This window comes from Trypanosoma theileri (genome assembly GCF_002087225.1).
Source record: "Trypanosoma theileri isolate Edinburgh chromosome Unknown TM35_Tth_22_V1, whole genome shotgun sequence".
Classification (NCBI taxonomy): domain Eukaryota; phylum Euglenozoa; class Kinetoplastea; order Trypanosomatida; family Trypanosomatidae; genus Trypanosoma; species Trypanosoma theileri.
Window position 1 is genome coordinate 108,818 of NW_021639864.1, and position 17,364 is coordinate 126,181.

The window sequence follows — 17,364 nt, forward strand, 5'->3', positions numbered from 1 at the left end:
AAAAAAAAAAAAAAAAAATCTTTTTTTTTTTTCTTTTCTTTTTTCAGAGGCGGCGTTGTGAAAGAAAAACAAACATACACACACCTCTTTGCCTAGCCACGCCTTATAGATGTTTCTCCGCATGTTTCCAGTTCACCACATTCCAGAAGGTCTGCACATACGCGGCGCGGTCGTTCTTATAGTCAATGTAGTATGCATGTTCCCACACATCGCAGGCGATCAGTGGCTTCAAGTGTGGCTCCGTGAGTGGACAGCCGGCATCGTGTGTTTGATAGACCTTCAACTTCCCCGATGCGGTGTCTTTTACGAGCCACGCCCAGCCGGAGCCGAAGTGCCCCACCGCCGCGTTTGTGAATTCCTCCTTGAACTTTGCAAAGCTGCCAAAGGAGGCGTTGATCTCCTCTGCGAGTTTTCCCTTCGGCTCACCACCGCCGTTGGGGCACATGCTTTCCCAGTAGAATGTGTGATTGAAGATCTGCGCGGCGAGGTTAAACACGGGGCCTTTCTCTGTTTTGATGATCTCCTCCACTGACTTGGCGGCGAGTGCGGCGTTTGACTGCGCGGCGGCGTTGAGCTTCGTGACGTATCCCTGATGGTGTTTATCGTAGTGGAATGTTACCTGTTCCTTTGAGATGCCTTTGCTGGCAAGTCCATCATAACCCCAGGGAAGTGGTGGAATGCTGAACGTCATCTTTTTTTTTTCTTTTTTTTTTTGCTCTTTGAGTTCTTTGTTTTTTTTCTGTTTTTTTTTTCTTTTTGGGGGGTTTTTCTTGTTTTTTTTTTTTTTTGGCTTTTATTTGCTCTCTAGTAGCAGCGAGAACGTTGAAACCCGTATGGTAAAGTATAGGAGATGGGAGAAGAGAGGGAATGCCATAACGAAAAAAAGAGAGAAGAGTATCAGTTTAAGTATACAAGAAACGGTATATACAGAGGGAAAAAAAAGCAAATACAAATATACAGTATAATGGGGAAAGCAAAAATAAATATGTAAAAAACAAAAACACAGCAATATCTCCCATGTAGAAAAATATGTATTCATAACTCACATCTCATGTCTCTTTCTCTCTCTCTCTATCTCCCTCTCATGATGTCTCTATGAATATCTCTCTACAGGATGCACATGTCGCTAATGCATAACCCAGTGCTCGCCCACTGCACGTCACTCACACTCTTTTTTTTTTCTTTTTCTTTCTTTCTGTAACGTCATTATCAAGAGCTGCACATGGTATGATAATGAATACGCAATACGGATTTATAATTAGTGGCACTGTTGCTTAATAGAGTTCTCCAGTTCTTCAAGTGTACAGCTAGGAGAGAGTTTAACACATGGAATACCTTGGCGATTACAAACAAATTTTGTGAAATTCCACCGTATAGGACCAAGTGATGTCTGTAGCATCTGAAATAAAGGATCTGCATTTGGTCCCTTTACTTTAATCTTATCAAACACTGGAAAGTTAATTTGCATTTTCTCCGCCCATTGAAGTATCTCTTCATTACTTTTTGGCTCCTGATTCGCAAACTGGGCACAGGGAAACGCCAATACGGTCATTCCACGTGAGGCATACTTCTCCTGTACGTGAATTAACTGCTGTAGATTGGCAGAGGTGAAACTGCAGAGTGATGCTGTGTTCACTATCACGGTTACACTACCCGTGTATTTAGAGAGGGCTACCGTCTTCCCAGCCAAGAGCGCGGAGTAGGCGAACACGGTGTTGCTGCTCATTGCCCACTCCTACCCTCTTTTAATTATTGTCTCCAACCAAAAAGTGAAATATGTGTGTGTGTGTGAGAGAGAGAGAGAGAGAGAGAGAGAGAGAGAGAAAGAAAGAGAGTCAGACACAAAAATATATATTACAAACATATACTTTATACACAGGAATGCTTACTCCCCCTATTTCTCTCCTTATCACCACACACACACTCTCTCTCTTTCTTTTTCTTTTTTTCTTCTGATCCACCATTGCAGGATAGTTCAAAGGAAAAATAGAGAGAGGTTGAAAAAGGAGTCTAGATTACGCTGACAGTCCTCAGACGAACCTCAAGCACTCCACATCTCTCCATGCAAAAACAAAACAATATAAAAAAAAAAAAAACAGAGGGGAAAGAGAGAAACAAAGAAACAGCGCTAGTGACCAACTCCTATCAAAGGCAATATCAACTCCATCAAGAGAACATCTGAACGAGAATAAAAGAAGAAACAGTAGTTCCCACGCCATGTGTAAGAAGGAAGAGGGTGTAAAAGAAGAAGAGAAGACTAACTAACAAAAGACATAATAGCAGGGGTAAAGATTACACCCTTTCACACAAGAAGCTCATAATCTTCTCACTTCTTTCCACTTGACTGTGTACCGGACGCATGGTACTTATCCACGGCTCTCTTAACAGCTTCTGTAAAGGCAGATATCCGTATAGGTTGACCAATACCACCCTCATCAACAATATGAAATGGATTTTTCATCACATAAGCCACATATAAAGTATGTAATTCACGAAAGAGTGCATCACATTCACGTGTACGGCTATCGGATACTAATACAAATTTCACAAGTGTTGGTGTCTCATAAATGTGAATATTATGTTCATCAAGTTCTACGAGGCACATTCCTGCACTGTCAACAGGATTGGCATTTGGTGTAATCTCCTGAGACATACCATATGTGGAGAAGAGAATACTAGACATGGTGAGTTGTAAATCTGGTTTGGCCCCAAGTTCTCCAATATTCTCCGGAGCAGTGAAACTGGCCTTTGCAATAAGTTGACCTGATTGATTAATAATCCAAAGAAGATGGACTGTCATGTCTCTATCTATCAATCAATCAATCTATTCGTACGTATACCTCTGTAAGTATATGCCTTTTTTCTTCGCAACCCCCTTTCTTTTCCTGTTGTTGTTGTTGTTGTTTTGTCTTTCCTACTTCTTTTCCCTTGTCCTTTTTTTTTTTGTGCGTGTGTGTTATATGGGCACTGCGTTTCCTTTCTTCTTGCCTCAAAGGACTGCACGAAAAGAGAAAAAAAGAAAAATAACAAGAAATTATAATAATAACAAAACCAAAAAACGTATAGTTTAAAAATAAAAGAAACGAACCCCTACAAATAATTCCAAAAAATAAAAAATAAAAAAAACGGCATTTACAAGAACAATAAAGTAAAGATAAATACACTAATCGAGGGTTAATTTAACCCCCTATTTAAAAAGATGCATTGTTATTTTATTTATTTATTTTTTTTTTTTTTCTTATTATCATTCGATTACACGTGTTCGGTTTTACTTCTTCTTTATAATTGTTTCCTTAAGAATGAATGCATGAATAAAAAAGAAAAAAAAAAAAAACATAAGGAAACAAGAAAAATAAAATGTATATCAGACACACACACAGAGAGAAATAATAATAAAAAAAAGAGAAAACGATTTAGTTCCACTGAGGAAGTTTATCATCACGTACAGCCTCCACTTTAGAGGGCATAGTGGTGTACATCATATCATCTAAAGCAGCCGCAACAGTAGACTCCAACACGGCGTGTGTAGTGGCGGTTGCCCATACGTGTAGTGTGATCTCATTTGCCCGCGTGGACTCATTTTCTTCTTCACTTTCCCACAAATCCCCTTCTTCCAATGTGAGACAGTGTGAGTGGATATCGAGTGTTAACACGCCCCGTGCGTGTGGACGACTCGCCAACCATACTTCTCCCTCTGCCCATAAGAGTACACCATCGCATTGTGTTTGTGTGGAATTCTCTTCTTCTTTTTCTTCTTGGAAGTTGCGGCATCCCAACAACTGCATACCTCCTTCTTTTAATAAGAGTGCGAGTCGTGAAGCCACTATTGGGCAGCCCACACGTCTAACTGAGATTTCACGCAATGTCGCCTCATTCGATATTTCTTCTTCCTGCGGGAATTCAATCGAACGCCGCGCCATTACACCGGCGTGGAGTGCGAGATCTGCGTTGAGAGAACTGGCAAGGCGGAGTACTCCCCACAGTGACGGGCTGAAGTTTTCCACTCTGTGATCCACGGTGACGAGTACATCTGATAACATCACTGCATACACAAATGCCGCTCTTGCCGCCACTGCGGTGGGATGATTCTCCCGCACTATCATCTCACTAACGTCTGGGAAGAGAAGTGTGACCAGGCGTGGTCGTGCCTCCCGCTCAGACCAATACGTTAACTCCTCCTCTGAAAAGAGACTCACATCCACATCAGGGGAAAGACAAAGCACCAGCATTCTAGCACCATCCCGCATTGTTTCCACAGCCGCTCGCTCAATCTCCACACGGGATGTAGACTCGTTTACACTCACCACACGATCTGTGATGTACTCCCGCACCAGACGCATGGTTTCTCCCTTCACATCACCCGGGGCACACACTACCATCATTTCCAATCCTTCTAGTGACGGCAGTGCGGTGGATGGGCCTCCGACATCCATGACAGTTTCACCAAATACACCAAATCCTTTTAATGGTATATACAGAGTAGCATCATATGCACGACGCACACCACGTTGTAAATCCACAAGTACTTCTCGTTCTGCCTCTGTTTGTAAAACAGACATTGCTTTATTAAATCCAAACCAGTCATAAGGTTCTCCAGGATTTTCATCATCTTCTACCGTATCAGGTGCTCCACCTGATGGTGGACTAACAGCTAATGCAATGTAAATAGTTACACAGAGAACTTTTCCATCAGGTCCATTCTTATCATAGTAACAGACTGGTGAAAAGAAATTTGGTATGTAAAAGTTATCAGGACTGATATCACACCGTTCACAAAGAGCCCGAACTGCACATTGCATACACGATTCTTCTGCATCACTATGCATAAGGAATGGTAAACGCATCCCATCAAATTCTCCATCAAGACTACGCACAAGTACACATTTACGTCCTCTAATAAGAAGTGCTCCATAAGCATGAGCTATAGAAGATACATTGTATAAAGGTACCTCTTTCATTGGGCAAATAGTCATGGATCGTCTTTCCTGCATCTTTGTGAGAGGTGTCACTTTCAATACCTCCAATGTAGTAGATCCAGAATCATCTCGATTTAGACGAGACTCCACGTGAAGGGCCACTCCTTTTGTTATTTTTTGTTTTCCCATCGTTGTATCATTCATCTTTATAGCTTCATGAAGTCCATGTATTATCACTCGTCCCTCTGTTGTACCTAAAATAGTCCCTTCAGTATCCATAAGGCGACCCTCTACAATCACATTTGTTGGGTGACTGCAATGCTGTAATGTTGTGAGTCCAAATACAGTTTCTCCAACCTCATCTTCATGAGATTCATGTGAATCACAACAGGATTCTCCGTCATGATCACCTTTACACTTCCTCCTTGTTGTTTCTCCCTCATGGTCTTCTTTCTCTACATCTGAATGGCTCTCTGTATCATTATCCTCATATTCATCATTTTCATCATCATCATCATCATTTTCATCACATCCTGTTGTAGTCAGAGGACTCAGTGTAACGTATTGCTCTGTTTTTTTCGTAGCTTTACTTAAGACAAAATCAATACGAAACACACGCGGTGTCTTATAGTGTGTTTGCAGGTTTACTTCCGTACCATCTGCGGTAATACCGACCTCTCTCGCCACGGCCTCAAACAGCGATGGTTGTAGATTAGTAGATATACTCCACGAGTCCAACCAAGAGGTAGTGTTGGCAGTCTCTTGTAACCAATCCTTCCATCGCTGCAGTTGTGAAGTATCGGAGAGCATCACCATCAGCTGCAGTTTTGGATATGACTGTGAATCTGCCGTTGTTGTTGTTGTTGATGATATGTCTGGCCGCACAAGTTGTTTCAGTGCATCTAGAGACGGTGGACAAACCAGCAGCAGTCGCCGCACGAGACGATCGCTGTGTCCATGTCGCTTCTCCCCTGCAATGGCGTACTTCAGTGCGATTGGTGCCGACACACCGGCGGCAATCATCGTGGCGTTGTGTGGATTGAGCCGCGCTATTGTATTCGCCACCCGCCGCACCACTGGACCCACACAATTCACATTCTTACTACTATTACTACTATTCACATCCCCACCATTATTGTGATTCGTCTGCTGGTGAATGGGATGACCGCCGACGGTGTTTTCCTCCCGCATGGCGGCCTCTGGGAGTTGTGTGGTGTCGACGACGTAAACGGCCGCTGTGGTGTTTGGCCGGCAGCGGAAGACGACGGCGGCGAACGGGGCCCACTGGGCGCACGGGTGCTGCGGGCCGCCGGCACTGGCGCGGGTCTTGAGGACAATCAGCGGCTCCTCCGGGGCGAAGACGACGCGGTAGGCGGGGCGGCTGTTGGCGAAGGCGTAGACCCGCACGGAGGCATCGCCGGCCGTCCCCACCACGTGATCGCGATGATGCTGTTTGTCTGCCCGGCTCATTACTGCGTGTGTGTGTGTATATATTCTTTTTTTTCTTTTCTTTTCACTTTTGTTACGTTATGTGTGTTTTCTTTCTTTTTCTTTATGTAGACTTCTTTTACTTCACGTTTCTGTTTGGAATGTGTGGATTCCTATCACCGTCTTCTGTCCACGAATGGAAGTAATGTGTAGACGAGTGAAATACCGGAAAAGGCTATAATGAATATATATATATTTGCGTTTAGTAACAGTATTTGAAAAGAAAAGGGAATAAAGAAAGGCATAGAGCATTACGGTGGAGGGAAACCCCAAAAAAAAAATAATAATAATTAACTACAAATCATCCACAATAATAAAGATAATAAGAAGAATAACAATAAAACAAAAAGAACAGAGTAAAAAAAAATGAAGGAAAGGAAGAAAAAACTGAAAAAACAAGTGATACAATATTAGGAATGGACTACCCACTCTCTCCCATTATAAGACTAATTCTCAAAATATTATTATTTACCGTCAATTATTGCTTCCTGCAATAACGCACATCTTCGCTCGCACTACATATATATATACAAATAGGAGAAAACCTCATATGGCCATTTCCAAGAAGAAAAAAAACACAGTACCTCAACTGTCTCCAGACATAGAAACAGAAAGATAGCATTGAACATATATAAAGACATATATATATATATATATATATCAGGTGGTACTTTACTACTTCCTTCTGTACTCCCATAAACACACAGAAAACGTATTAATCTCTTTCTCTATTTCTCTGCGTTCTACGAATTGATGGGGTTAAGACTGCCAGTAGTAGTAATAGTAGTAGAAGTACAATACCTGAAAAAAAAAAATACTAAAAAAAAACATATATATACAGGTATATAGGTATATATATATATATATAGGACTCCAAAAAGTATTGATCTGACTTATTGGCATGCCTATAATGTCGCTCTCATTCGCTCTCATTCGCTTTCTCTCGCTCTCATTCGCTCTCATCTTTTATTCCCCACTCCTTTTTTTTTTCCTTTATTTTTTTCCTTTTTTTCTGTTCTTGTTACGACTTCCCCCATTCAATCCTTCTTTATTTTCCTTCTTTTTCCTTTTTTTTACCCGATCACTGTGCTGTAAATGGTTGCGATGGTGCCAAACACAATACCAATCACTCCGGCAATCAAGAGCAGGTGTGTAAAGACATAATCAAACCAGCCCACCGACCGCAGGGTCCACCCACCGGAGTAGAGATAGAACAGCGCGGGGAACACAAAGGAGAGAAAACCACCGCAGATGGCCCCCACAAACCCAAACACCGTATTGATATTGGGAATGAACAGCCCACACAGCAACACCACGGTGGACAGTAAAATCACCGCAATGAAGTGTTTCCAGTACGGGAGGGTCGCCACCTCCCAGCGAATGACGTGGTAAATCGCGTTACGGCACGCCATTGTCTGCAGGGCGTAGGAAACACACAACTTCACCAATATGCCAACATACGCCACCATCACCATCGGCTCCGCTACTGGATTGTACATGAGGAGAATGGAACCCTTCAACTTGCTGCCAAACTCAATGTATCCAAAGAAGACAGTGAAGATGTATAAAGCACAGCACAAGATCATGGCAACCGCGGAAGATAATGTAAACCTTTTAATGGAACGATCTGTCATTTCCCAATAAACTTCAAAGCAATTGATTTGACAGACGAAGGCGAACATAAACACACCAAGACCTCCCACAGCGTCATTACCCGTATTCACCAGCTTTATGGTCTCACCATCGATATGATGAAGATTCTCCAGTCCATTTAAAGAGGAATGAATGACAATCATCACCACAAAATAAACCACAAAAATAATAGCAATGGTGGAAACGTAGCGTAAACTGTTCACTTGTTTGGGAAGCACCAAGGGAAGCATAAGGACAAGCCACGTTAAACTTGTCAAGAGGCGTCGTCCGGATTTCGTTTTCAAATACTCAGGAGTTCCCGATGCATTCAACAGAATAGGCTGAAGAATATCACCAACACTGATGATGTATGCAATGGTTGTGCCAAAAGAGTTAATCCATCGAATAAAGGCAACAAAGTAATCAAAACGACTTCCGATTAAATACTTAGCCATGGATTCAAATGAGCGGATTCCTGTCTTTTCCATTGTTTTACAGAGAATATAGAGAGAAAACACGGCGAAACAGGAGATCACCAAAAGGTACATAATGGCCATTAACAAACCACTGCTGTTTGCTGCGGCTGGTAATCCAAGAATACCCGCACCCACACACACAGAAGCCAAATTAAACACACTAGACACAAATCCACCATACGGCACAATACGGCCAAATACATCTTTTACTCGTTGTAAACATGTTGGAGGATTTTTCGATTCGGGAGAACGATTGGAGCGGAGGAATTCTGCATTGTCATCGGATACAGATGGAGAATGATCGTCCTTATTTGGTGGTATATTATTCAGTTCAACTTCAATAATATTGAGATTTTTCGTATTTGGGTTTTCCTCTTCCCGGGGATATTCCATTCTAAGAAATACCTTCGATGAACTTCTGATTGTTCTTGTTGCTACTGCTATTGATATAGTAGTAGTAGTAGTGTCTTGTTTTCGAGGCAGGCTTATACTTGATATAGGTGTTAACACTCTTTCACACACGCACTGATGAAGGGTGGGTGAGGGAAATATATATATAATATATATACAAATAGAAGAAATCAAAAAACTAAAAAGAAAAGAAAACTGACTTGTCTTTTTTTCTTTCTTTCTTTTGCTTTTAGTTTGATGATTCTGTTCCTTTTCTGTCTTTGTTTTTTGCTCCTTTTACCTTTTTTTCGTTTTTTTTTTTTTCTTTGGTTCTTGTTCACCGCTCCTTCACCTGCTTGATTCGGATTAGAGTGTGTGTGGATTTGTGTTAGTGTTTTTTTTTTTTGTTGTTGTTGTTTTTCTTTCTTGGTTTGCTGACTTATTTTTTTCTCTATTTTCTTTTTTTAGCTTTGGTTCCTACTCCTATTGTGTTTGAGTTTGCTTTCTGGGCTTTAAAGTTAAAACAATAGTTCGAAACCTTTTTCTTTCTTTTTTTTCTTTTTTTTTTTGTGTGTGTGTTACAGGAAAAAAAAAAACCTCCTATGTTTGGCTTGGCAGTTCTTCAGGAAAGGAAAAGAAAAGAAAAGAGGGAAATAATAATAATCATCATCATCATAATAATAAAATATCCGTAAGAGCATTAACATCACATAACAATGAGAGAACCCACCCCTTTTATCTTCTATATATATATATAGAAGTAAACTGCAATTAGTCTTCCTCCTCCCCCTCCTCGTACTTGTAGCTGATGAGATCGGCCCTGGTGTCGTGGTAGACGGCGTGGAAGACCTCCCAGCCGCCGCGCAGCACACACACCCGCGGGCCGCTCAGCCCCAAATCCCGCAGCGTCGCCGCAAACCGCCCCGCCGCGCGCGGCCCCCGCACCTGCGAGAGGGCGCAGTGGAAGACCGCCACCGCCACGCCGTCCCGCTGCAGCCGCTCCGCCAGCGCCACCAGCCGCGGCGTCGAGAGGGCCGCCGCCGGGAAGTGCAGCGAGCGGCAAATGTGCCCCGCCCGCCGGTCCTCATCTCGGCAATCCACCACCGCCACCTTCTCAACATTATTGTTAGTATTATTATTATCACTATTATTATTATTACTGTCGAGGAGGGCCACCAGCTCTGCCGGCTCCATGTACGTGTAGCTCGCGCCGTTCATAGGCGGTGTGGATATATGTATGTATTTATAGGTATGTATATATGTATAGGTATATATGTATTTGTGTACTAAACTGGGAGCCATCAGAACAAGAGAAAAAGGAAAAAAATGAGGAAATGGTAGTCGTTGGCACCCCTACACACATATACAAGTAATCAAATTACAATACAGGTCGGAATATAAATAATAATGATAATAATGAATAATAATAAAAGAAGTTTCACAGGTGAGTAGGAGCGCACATTCAATTTTTAAAAGAGGATACAAGAAAGATTCAAAGAAAAAAAAGACCAACGAACATATGAAAACGAAAAAAAAGGGTCCCATATTCATATCGTTTCGTTGTTGTTTCTTGTTTTTTTGTTTCCATCGTATTTTAGTTTTATTTTTTCTTTTGATCCTTTCGCAGCATCATCGCCTTTTAATTTACTGTTTTCCTTCATCAAACCAGCAACGTCTTTATGCAGTAAAAAAAAAACAAGCAAAAAGAAAAGAAAAAAACAGCAACCAAGCAAAAGAAAGCACACGCACACACGCACACAGACGGATATTATATATATTAACATATATAATATATATAAACAGTATGAAACAACGATTATCCCATCAACCTCAAATAATAATAATAAAAATAATAATAATAATAATAATAATAATAATAATAATAATAATAGCAGCAACGGTAAAGATCTTCCTCATCTATTTCTTTCTTTTTCTTTCTTTCTTGTTGTTCTTCCTCTTCTTCTTTCTATTAATCACAGAAGATTCATAAGGGGCAAGGTGAATGTGGGTCGAATAGGCGGTTGTAATTCCTGTGATCCCTCCTCTGCTAGTGAACGTTGAATCTTTCGCTCCACCGCCACTCGCAGTCCTGCAAGATTCACTACAAACGCAGCAGCCACATTATACAGCATTTGATATGTATTCATAAGAAGACGGAATATGGGTTGTTCTTCCAACACACGAAACCCCATATAAAGTGTAGCCACAATCTGTGGGTAAAGCATGAGAAGCATGGGTCGAATGTGTTGAGCATAGTATGGAACGGCATAGGGTTGTATTGGAATCTTTTCTAAACTCTGCAAACGATGTTCACATTCTAATGTCCATAAGTGTTGAGTTGCGATATTCACATACCGTTGATGATAAGACTCTCGCAGTTTAAAACAATCCGGATCTGTTGTATATGGTGGGAGAGATGAACTGAGTAGTGTGGAGGAGTCATGCCCCATCATCTCGTTCCCACCATCACTTATTCCCTTTTGTGAATTTCCAGAGTTCTCTAAACGTGAAGGAATGGATGAAGTTCCCTCTTTTTCTCCTTCCGTGTTGATAGATACAGAACATCGCATCCGTTGTTGTTGACTTAACCTTGAGGAAAGTGAACTGCGAGACTTTTCCATTTCCACCTGTTGTGGTGTTCGCTTGAAATCATCTAATTTCCACTTTTGACGAGCCACGCGATGAAACATCTCTCGCATTTCTTCTTCTGGAAAAGGAAACTCCACACATTGATTTCCATTTCTCACAAACTCATCTATTGTCATTCGACTTGCCCGTGCATTCTCATTATGAAGACTTGTGTGTAGAAATAATAACACGCCTGCCATGGCGTTTGCATCCTTTGTAGTGATATGCCGTGGATTCTGCGCAGCGTAGGCCTCTCCAAATCGTTCTTGAATAACAGACCACACCTGCGCCTCAAAGGTTGGGCGATCCCACGACATAAACTCACAGGTGGTATCTCGTAAGGCAATATCAATAGGAACACCCACATATTGAAAGTGAAGGAAATATTCTTTTAAGATACGATCACAGTCAGGATCTTTTAAGACTCGTTCAAAGATCATACATAGTGCGGAACGGTCTACTCTGGGATATGTTTTAAGAAACTTTGCAAAGACAGTCCAACATCCTTCTTCTTCTGTTTGTGGAATAAATCCACGTTGTTGAAGTAATTGCATTCCCTCTCTCCAATGTCCTCGGTTAATATATTGTAATGCCTCCTGTGCAATACGTTTATTTTGTAAAAGACAATGAATATGTTTCCAATGGTATCCAATATAGCCACGTTTTCCTAATGCCCTTTTAGAACCAAATCCCTCATCTAAAAGAGAAGAAGAAAAACTTAAATCATCTGATAACATCTCAGATACCGCACTACTTCTTTCACTTTCTTCAGATTCCCAGTTGTCAAGATAGACTTGATGCCATCGACTTGATTTTTGATGATCACTATTACCAACTGTGCTGATGACTTGTCCTGCTGCTTTTCGCACCTGTTGTGCCGTATACTCATGTGGATCCTCCACCACCCATCGCTGCATAGACTCTACAAAATTATGCATAACACTTACACATTCACTACGAAGTAATTGTTGTTGATCAGAAGAAATCCATTCTGGATCATAGACGTCGGCAAACATCATTTCAACAATAAAATCTATTATGAGTTCCAGCATACCACCGTATTTGGCTCCTGAATCAAAATTTGGATTACAATCATAATTAATAAAGAAAGAAACACATAAATCTGGAATACTGACAATTTCACGTACCATACCAATAACTGCATGTTTTTGAGAGAAACTTGAGAATTTGGATACGGCAAGAGGAAATAACATGACTGCTAGTAAAACGTGTACTTCACGGGCTAAATGATGGTGACATTTCCGTAGTAAAAGTGTAAGAATTCGAACACTAATAGTGAAAAAGCAAGAAGGAATAATAGTCGCTAAGTTTCGAGCAATACATCTAAGAATATCAAATTTTGTTGCAGTAAGTACTATATAAAGCCACGTTGCACAGGAATGATCCACATCACAGTTCGCCAACGGAAGTTCTTGGAAAATAGCTTCTAACATCTCAAGTGCTAATTGTCGAGCTCGTACTTCCGGATTTCCCTCATTCGTAGATCCTGATCCACTGCATGTTCTTGTAGCTAATTTACATGTATGTTTAATAAGAAGCAATAAATCTTTTGCTGCATTAGGTAAATTCTCAGAAACTTGAAATCCTAATAATGCACTTTTTATTAAACTCTCATTTAGACTACTTCTAAAAAAGTCAAATGTATGTAATGATCCAGATGATAATGATGTCTGTCGAGGTAGATAGGATTTGGGTTGTACGTTGGGTACACTACTGGTACTACATAAAGGATCTGGAGAAGCATCACCCCCCATTTCAGAATCTTCAGTATCCCCAATATCAATAGGTGTATAATTCGCATCTGGTTCAACATCATGTAAGTAATCCTCTAATACAGTAGAAGAAGTAAAGGTGTGGAGTGGAGACTTTGGGGGTGTTGTCTCTACAAAGGCTCTTGTTACTCTTAAAACACAGAGTAAGAGTAAATCACGACTGTTAGCGCGTAAAACTTCATTTGAGGTTTGTAATGTGATTTGACAACACAACTGTACACAACGAGTAACACATTTCCCTGTAAAGGATGGGAAAGTAACATCACTCACAACATCATGAAGAATACCAACACCTTTCATCTGCAACGTTGGATCCGATATTTGTGCTAGACATGAACTAAGGGCATGAAATAAAGCCTCTCCACAGTGCACAGCTATTTTATTTCTTTGTGGTTGATAAAGAATAATAGGTGCATCATACGGAATACAGGCATAATCCATCATTTCTTGTAAAGTAGAAAATACCGTCTCTATAAGTCGAGTCTTTTTTACGTAAAAAACGCTAAGAACAGCTGACATGATGGGTGGAGTAACATATTCTACATGATCCCCAAGGCAAGCGTGTGTCCACTCATCCACTGTTGCTTGTGCGTGTTTAACCGTCTCTTTAAACTCCGGATCCATCAGCACACTATTACTGCCACTAGCCCCACTACTATTGCTGAGTCCACCAACACTACTGCCGCTGCCGCTATCGGTCCGTTTAATCAACTTTAAAAGGGTAGCAAGTGATTTAAGGGGAACTCCCATTATTCCGTTGTTTCCACCACTATATATATATATATATATATATAGAGAGAGAGAGAGAGAGATCTGTTAATGGAAATGAATAACGATATTAAGATTTCTGTATTACTTGTAATTCCAAGGAAGAATTACAAAATAATTAAAAAGAAAAAAGAAAAAAGAAAAAAAAAAGCAGAAATATGAATAGTATAATAATCAAGAGAGAAACGCAAAGTTTTTTTTTTTTTTTTTGTTTTCACACTCTTCTTATTCTCTACAGAGGTATAAAAAAAATTTTAATCTTTTTTTTTTCCCCCTTCGTACAATGTGACAATTGCACGAACGAAATCTAAACCAAATGATATTTGAAATTTAAAACAATATATATATAACTTGGATACAATAATGGTACACACTTATCTAATGTTTAGCAATATTGCCATACTTCGTTAATAACTCCATAGTCTTTTCCCAAACCTCTTCTTCAAAAGACTCTTCATGCTGTAAAGCAGACTCAGATTCACTTTGTACGGAATGCACTATTGAAGGCCTTGCAGAAGGTAAACCTACGCCTGAAGTTGCACTCATTACTGCTGATGTTTCCAATCCCTTTCCTCTATGTTGTTTAGTAGAGAAAGGAGATGTGACAAAACTTTGATTAAGTCCAGACACTCTACTATTCTTCTTCTTCCCATTAGAGCAAACCGCCAGCAGATTTGGCACAAAATGCGATTCATCCAATACAAGCCCATCTCTCATTACATCTTCCATTTCTACTTGTACACCCTTCATCACTCGACCACTTCTTCGTCGCTCCTCCGCCTGTTGTTGCTGCCGTACACACCGCTCAAGCTCTGCAATGCGATGATCCCGCTGTTTGAGTACATCCGCCGCTCGCTTTATCACCGCCGCCTCAAACTCCGCACCGCGACGCTCAAGACTTGCCTTGAGACGCAAACACATGGTGGCGTGATCACTGCGGGCCTCCTCCAACTGTGAGCGAAGGGATGTCGCCTCATCGCGACTCTCAGCGAGAAGCCGGGTGTACTCCGCTAAAGCCCGCTCATGCACAGTAGCTCGCAGTTCATCGCCTTCAGCAGCGGCAACGTGAAAGGCGTGGAGTTCATCACGCAGCGCACGAATCTCTGTTTCGTAACGCTGCGCCATTCGCAATCGTTGATGTTCACTCGCATTTAATTCCTCTCGCAATTCCCGTCGTGCAGCCTCACGTTCCTGTTGGAGGTAACGCACTTCATTAATATAGTGTCCAACGTAGTCTGCAACAAGAGAGGCGAGGTGCTGTGCGAGTCCTTCAAACCCACGCCGGACGGATTCTCGCACTATTGTAGGCACATCATCATCCGCTTCCACACGTAGTAGATCCGCAAGGACAGCATCGGATGCCTCAGTTAAGAGAGGTTTGCACTTTTCAAGCATTATTTTTGTAATACCAGAAAGATCACCTCCCATCATCGTTTTTGTGGATATTTTGGAGGATATTATGGCATTATTATCTTCTACCATTATTCCTTCCTTTTCTTCTTCATCTTCTTCTCCTTCTCCATTCTCTCGGCTTTGAATGTTGTTCTTATTACTCTTCACCATGTTGATACCTTTTCCAACATTAAGAGGACGACCAGAGAGTGCAGCCATTGCAGCAGGTAACATTGATAAATCAACACCTTCTAAAGCTATAGCTTCACGAAGCTGTTTTAAAGCTAATTTAGCTGTCTCTGCTTCTTCTTTGTATCGAAGAATTTCAGCTTCACTCTTATTACGATGTGCTTGCACAATGACATCTACTTGTGCAAGAACATCATTCATGTAGCGTTCTCGTTCTTCTTGACTAACAAAAGCCCCTGAAGCGACTAGTAAATCATTTACCCCATTTCTGTCGCCACCAGAAATAACTCTCTGAGTATTACTAACGACAATGTCTGCCAATTGTTTACGTTCATCTGCCTGAATTTGTTGTTGCTTGAATTCTTCTTGAAGTTTAATAACGTTTTGGCGAAGAAAACGATTCTGTTCTTCCATATCTAAAATGTATTTTGCTACTTCTTTGGGTAGCTGTGGTAGATTATCAGGTTCTTTCTTCTTTTCCATTTCAACATCTATCATTCTACTTTGACTTGAGGAACAGTCCACACCGTTGGTAGGTATCACACGAATACTACCACTACCACCACCTGATTCCTGCTGCGTGAGAGAACGCATACGTCGATAGGTCGATAATTTGTCTAATGTATCTGGACGTCCGAATTGTTGTCCGCCTACACCATTCACCATGTTAGAGTTTTCTATATTTGAATTATTACCTACATTACCATTATGAAGGTGCTTAAACCGTTCATACTCGAGTAAGCATTTGGGTTGTTGAAGTGAAGATCCCGGTACCGGTTGGTCGACAGGTGATGGTTCTCTCGTACGAGTGCCAAATGGGGGTGGAGGTGGTTGTAACAGTGGCATTGCAGGTGTGAAAGAACTATTAAAACAAAAAAAAACAATCTAAAACACTACTTCTGGCGTCTGTGAAGCAAAAAGAATTCACAGACAAAATATAGAGAGAGATAAAGAGGAGTCCCTATTTACAATGATTGGTCAGTTTATATTAGAAAAAAATAAAATGGAAAATAGGAAGGAAGAAAAAAAGAAAAAAAGAGAGAACAAGAGAACACATGGAAATTCCTACGCTCAAGTAAGTATGTATGAGATGAAAAGCACTATATATATAAAAACTTCTTTTTTTTTCGTTCACTTGATTGGTCCATATATATATATATATATATATATATTTGTATTCGTAGCATCCTCAGCGAATTCGCTTTTTTTTTTCTTTGTACTGTCAAGTTCCCCCACTCAAAAAGGATTACTAAACTGCCAAACTCTCCAGAAAGTAGGCGAAGCTTGTGGAACACATTTGGAGGGCGGAAAAAGATCCGCCCTCCACAAAAGACAACCAAGCACGATGAGGGGAATGCGCCGATAGACGCACGTAAAATTCGAAAAAAAAAAAAAAACCCTTCGTGCTTTCGTTCTTTATTCTGTCAATTTTTTTGCACTTCGCTGATTGTATTTTGTTTTGTTTTTGTTTGTTTTTTGTTGTTGTTCATTTTCTTCATTTATACACCTCACAACTCAGGAACGCCAAGCTCTCCATCAGTCAGTTTATCATCAGAGGCTGAAGAAGAAAAAAAAAGACAAAAAAAAGGGAATGTAATGTCTTGTTAGAGTAAGATATTTGTGATCTTTCAAAAAGTGGTAACTTACAGCAACCTTCAAATGACTTTCCTCATCACCTCTCTCTCTCTCTCT

General features: G+C 40.8%; 8 protein-coding genes across 8 annotated transcripts; all 8 read right to left on the reverse strand.

Moving 5' to 3' along the window:
• Positions 1-103: 103 nt before the first annotated feature.
• On the reverse strand, positions 104-691 carry TM35_000221510 (iron superoxide dismutase; the record flags this gene model as incomplete). Its single annotated transcript, XM_029027198.1, has 1 exon — positions 104-691. The coding sequence occupies one exon, from the start codon at positions 689-691 to the stop codon at positions 104-106; it is 588 nt and encodes a 195-aa protein (XP_028881418.1).
• Positions 692-1,258: 567 nt separating this feature from the next.
• On the reverse strand, positions 1,259-1,726 carry TM35_000221520 (glutathione peroxidase; the record flags this gene model as incomplete). Its single annotated transcript, XM_029027199.1, has 1 exon — positions 1,259-1,726. One exon carries the CDS (start codon positions 1,724-1,726, stop codon positions 1,259-1,261), a length of 468 nt encoding a protein of 155 aa, XP_028881419.1.
• Positions 1,727-2,326: 600 nt separating this feature from the next.
• Positions 2,327-2,800, reverse strand: TM35_000221530 (component of TRAPP complex; the record flags this gene model as incomplete). Its single annotated transcript, XM_029027200.1, has 1 exon — positions 2,327-2,800. One exon carries the CDS (start codon positions 2,798-2,800, stop codon positions 2,327-2,329), a length of 474 nt encoding a protein of 157 aa, XP_028881420.1.
• Positions 2,801-3,413: 613 nt separating this feature from the next.
• On the reverse strand, positions 3,414-6,386 carry TM35_000221540 (uncharacterized protein; the record flags this gene model as incomplete). The annotated part of the gene is made up of 1 exon (XM_029027201.1): positions 3,414-6,386. The coding sequence occupies one exon, from the start codon at positions 6,384-6,386 to the stop codon at positions 3,414-3,416; it is 2,973 nt and encodes a 990-aa protein (XP_028881421.1).
• A 1,091-nt stretch (positions 6,387-7,477) lies between these two features.
• On the reverse strand, positions 7,478-8,905 carry TM35_000221550 (amino acid transporter; the record flags this gene model as incomplete). Its single annotated transcript, XM_029027202.1, has 1 exon — positions 7,478-8,905. One exon carries the CDS (start codon positions 8,903-8,905, stop codon positions 7,478-7,480), a length of 1,428 nt encoding a protein of 475 aa, XP_028881422.1.
• A 768-nt stretch (positions 8,906-9,673) lies between these two features.
• Positions 9,674-10,120, reverse strand: TM35_000221560 (As/Sb Reductase; the record flags this gene model as incomplete). Its single annotated transcript, XM_029027203.1, has 1 exon — positions 9,674-10,120. One exon carries the CDS (start codon positions 10,118-10,120, stop codon positions 9,674-9,676), a length of 447 nt encoding a protein of 148 aa, XP_028881423.1.
• Positions 10,121-10,875: 755 nt separating this feature from the next.
• Positions 10,876-14,073, reverse strand: TM35_000221570 (uncharacterized protein; the record flags this gene model as incomplete). The annotated part of the gene is made up of 1 exon (XM_029027204.1): positions 10,876-14,073. The coding sequence occupies one exon, from the start codon at positions 14,071-14,073 to the stop codon at positions 10,876-10,878; it is 3,198 nt and encodes a 1,065-aa protein (XP_028881424.1).
• A 396-nt stretch (positions 14,074-14,469) lies between these two features.
• Positions 14,470-16,518, reverse strand: TM35_000221580 (uncharacterized protein; the record flags this gene model as incomplete). The annotated part of the gene is made up of 1 exon (XM_029027205.1): positions 14,470-16,518. One exon carries the CDS (start codon positions 16,516-16,518, stop codon positions 14,470-14,472), a length of 2,049 nt encoding a protein of 682 aa, XP_028881425.1.
• Positions 16,519-17,364: the final 846 nt, after the last annotated feature.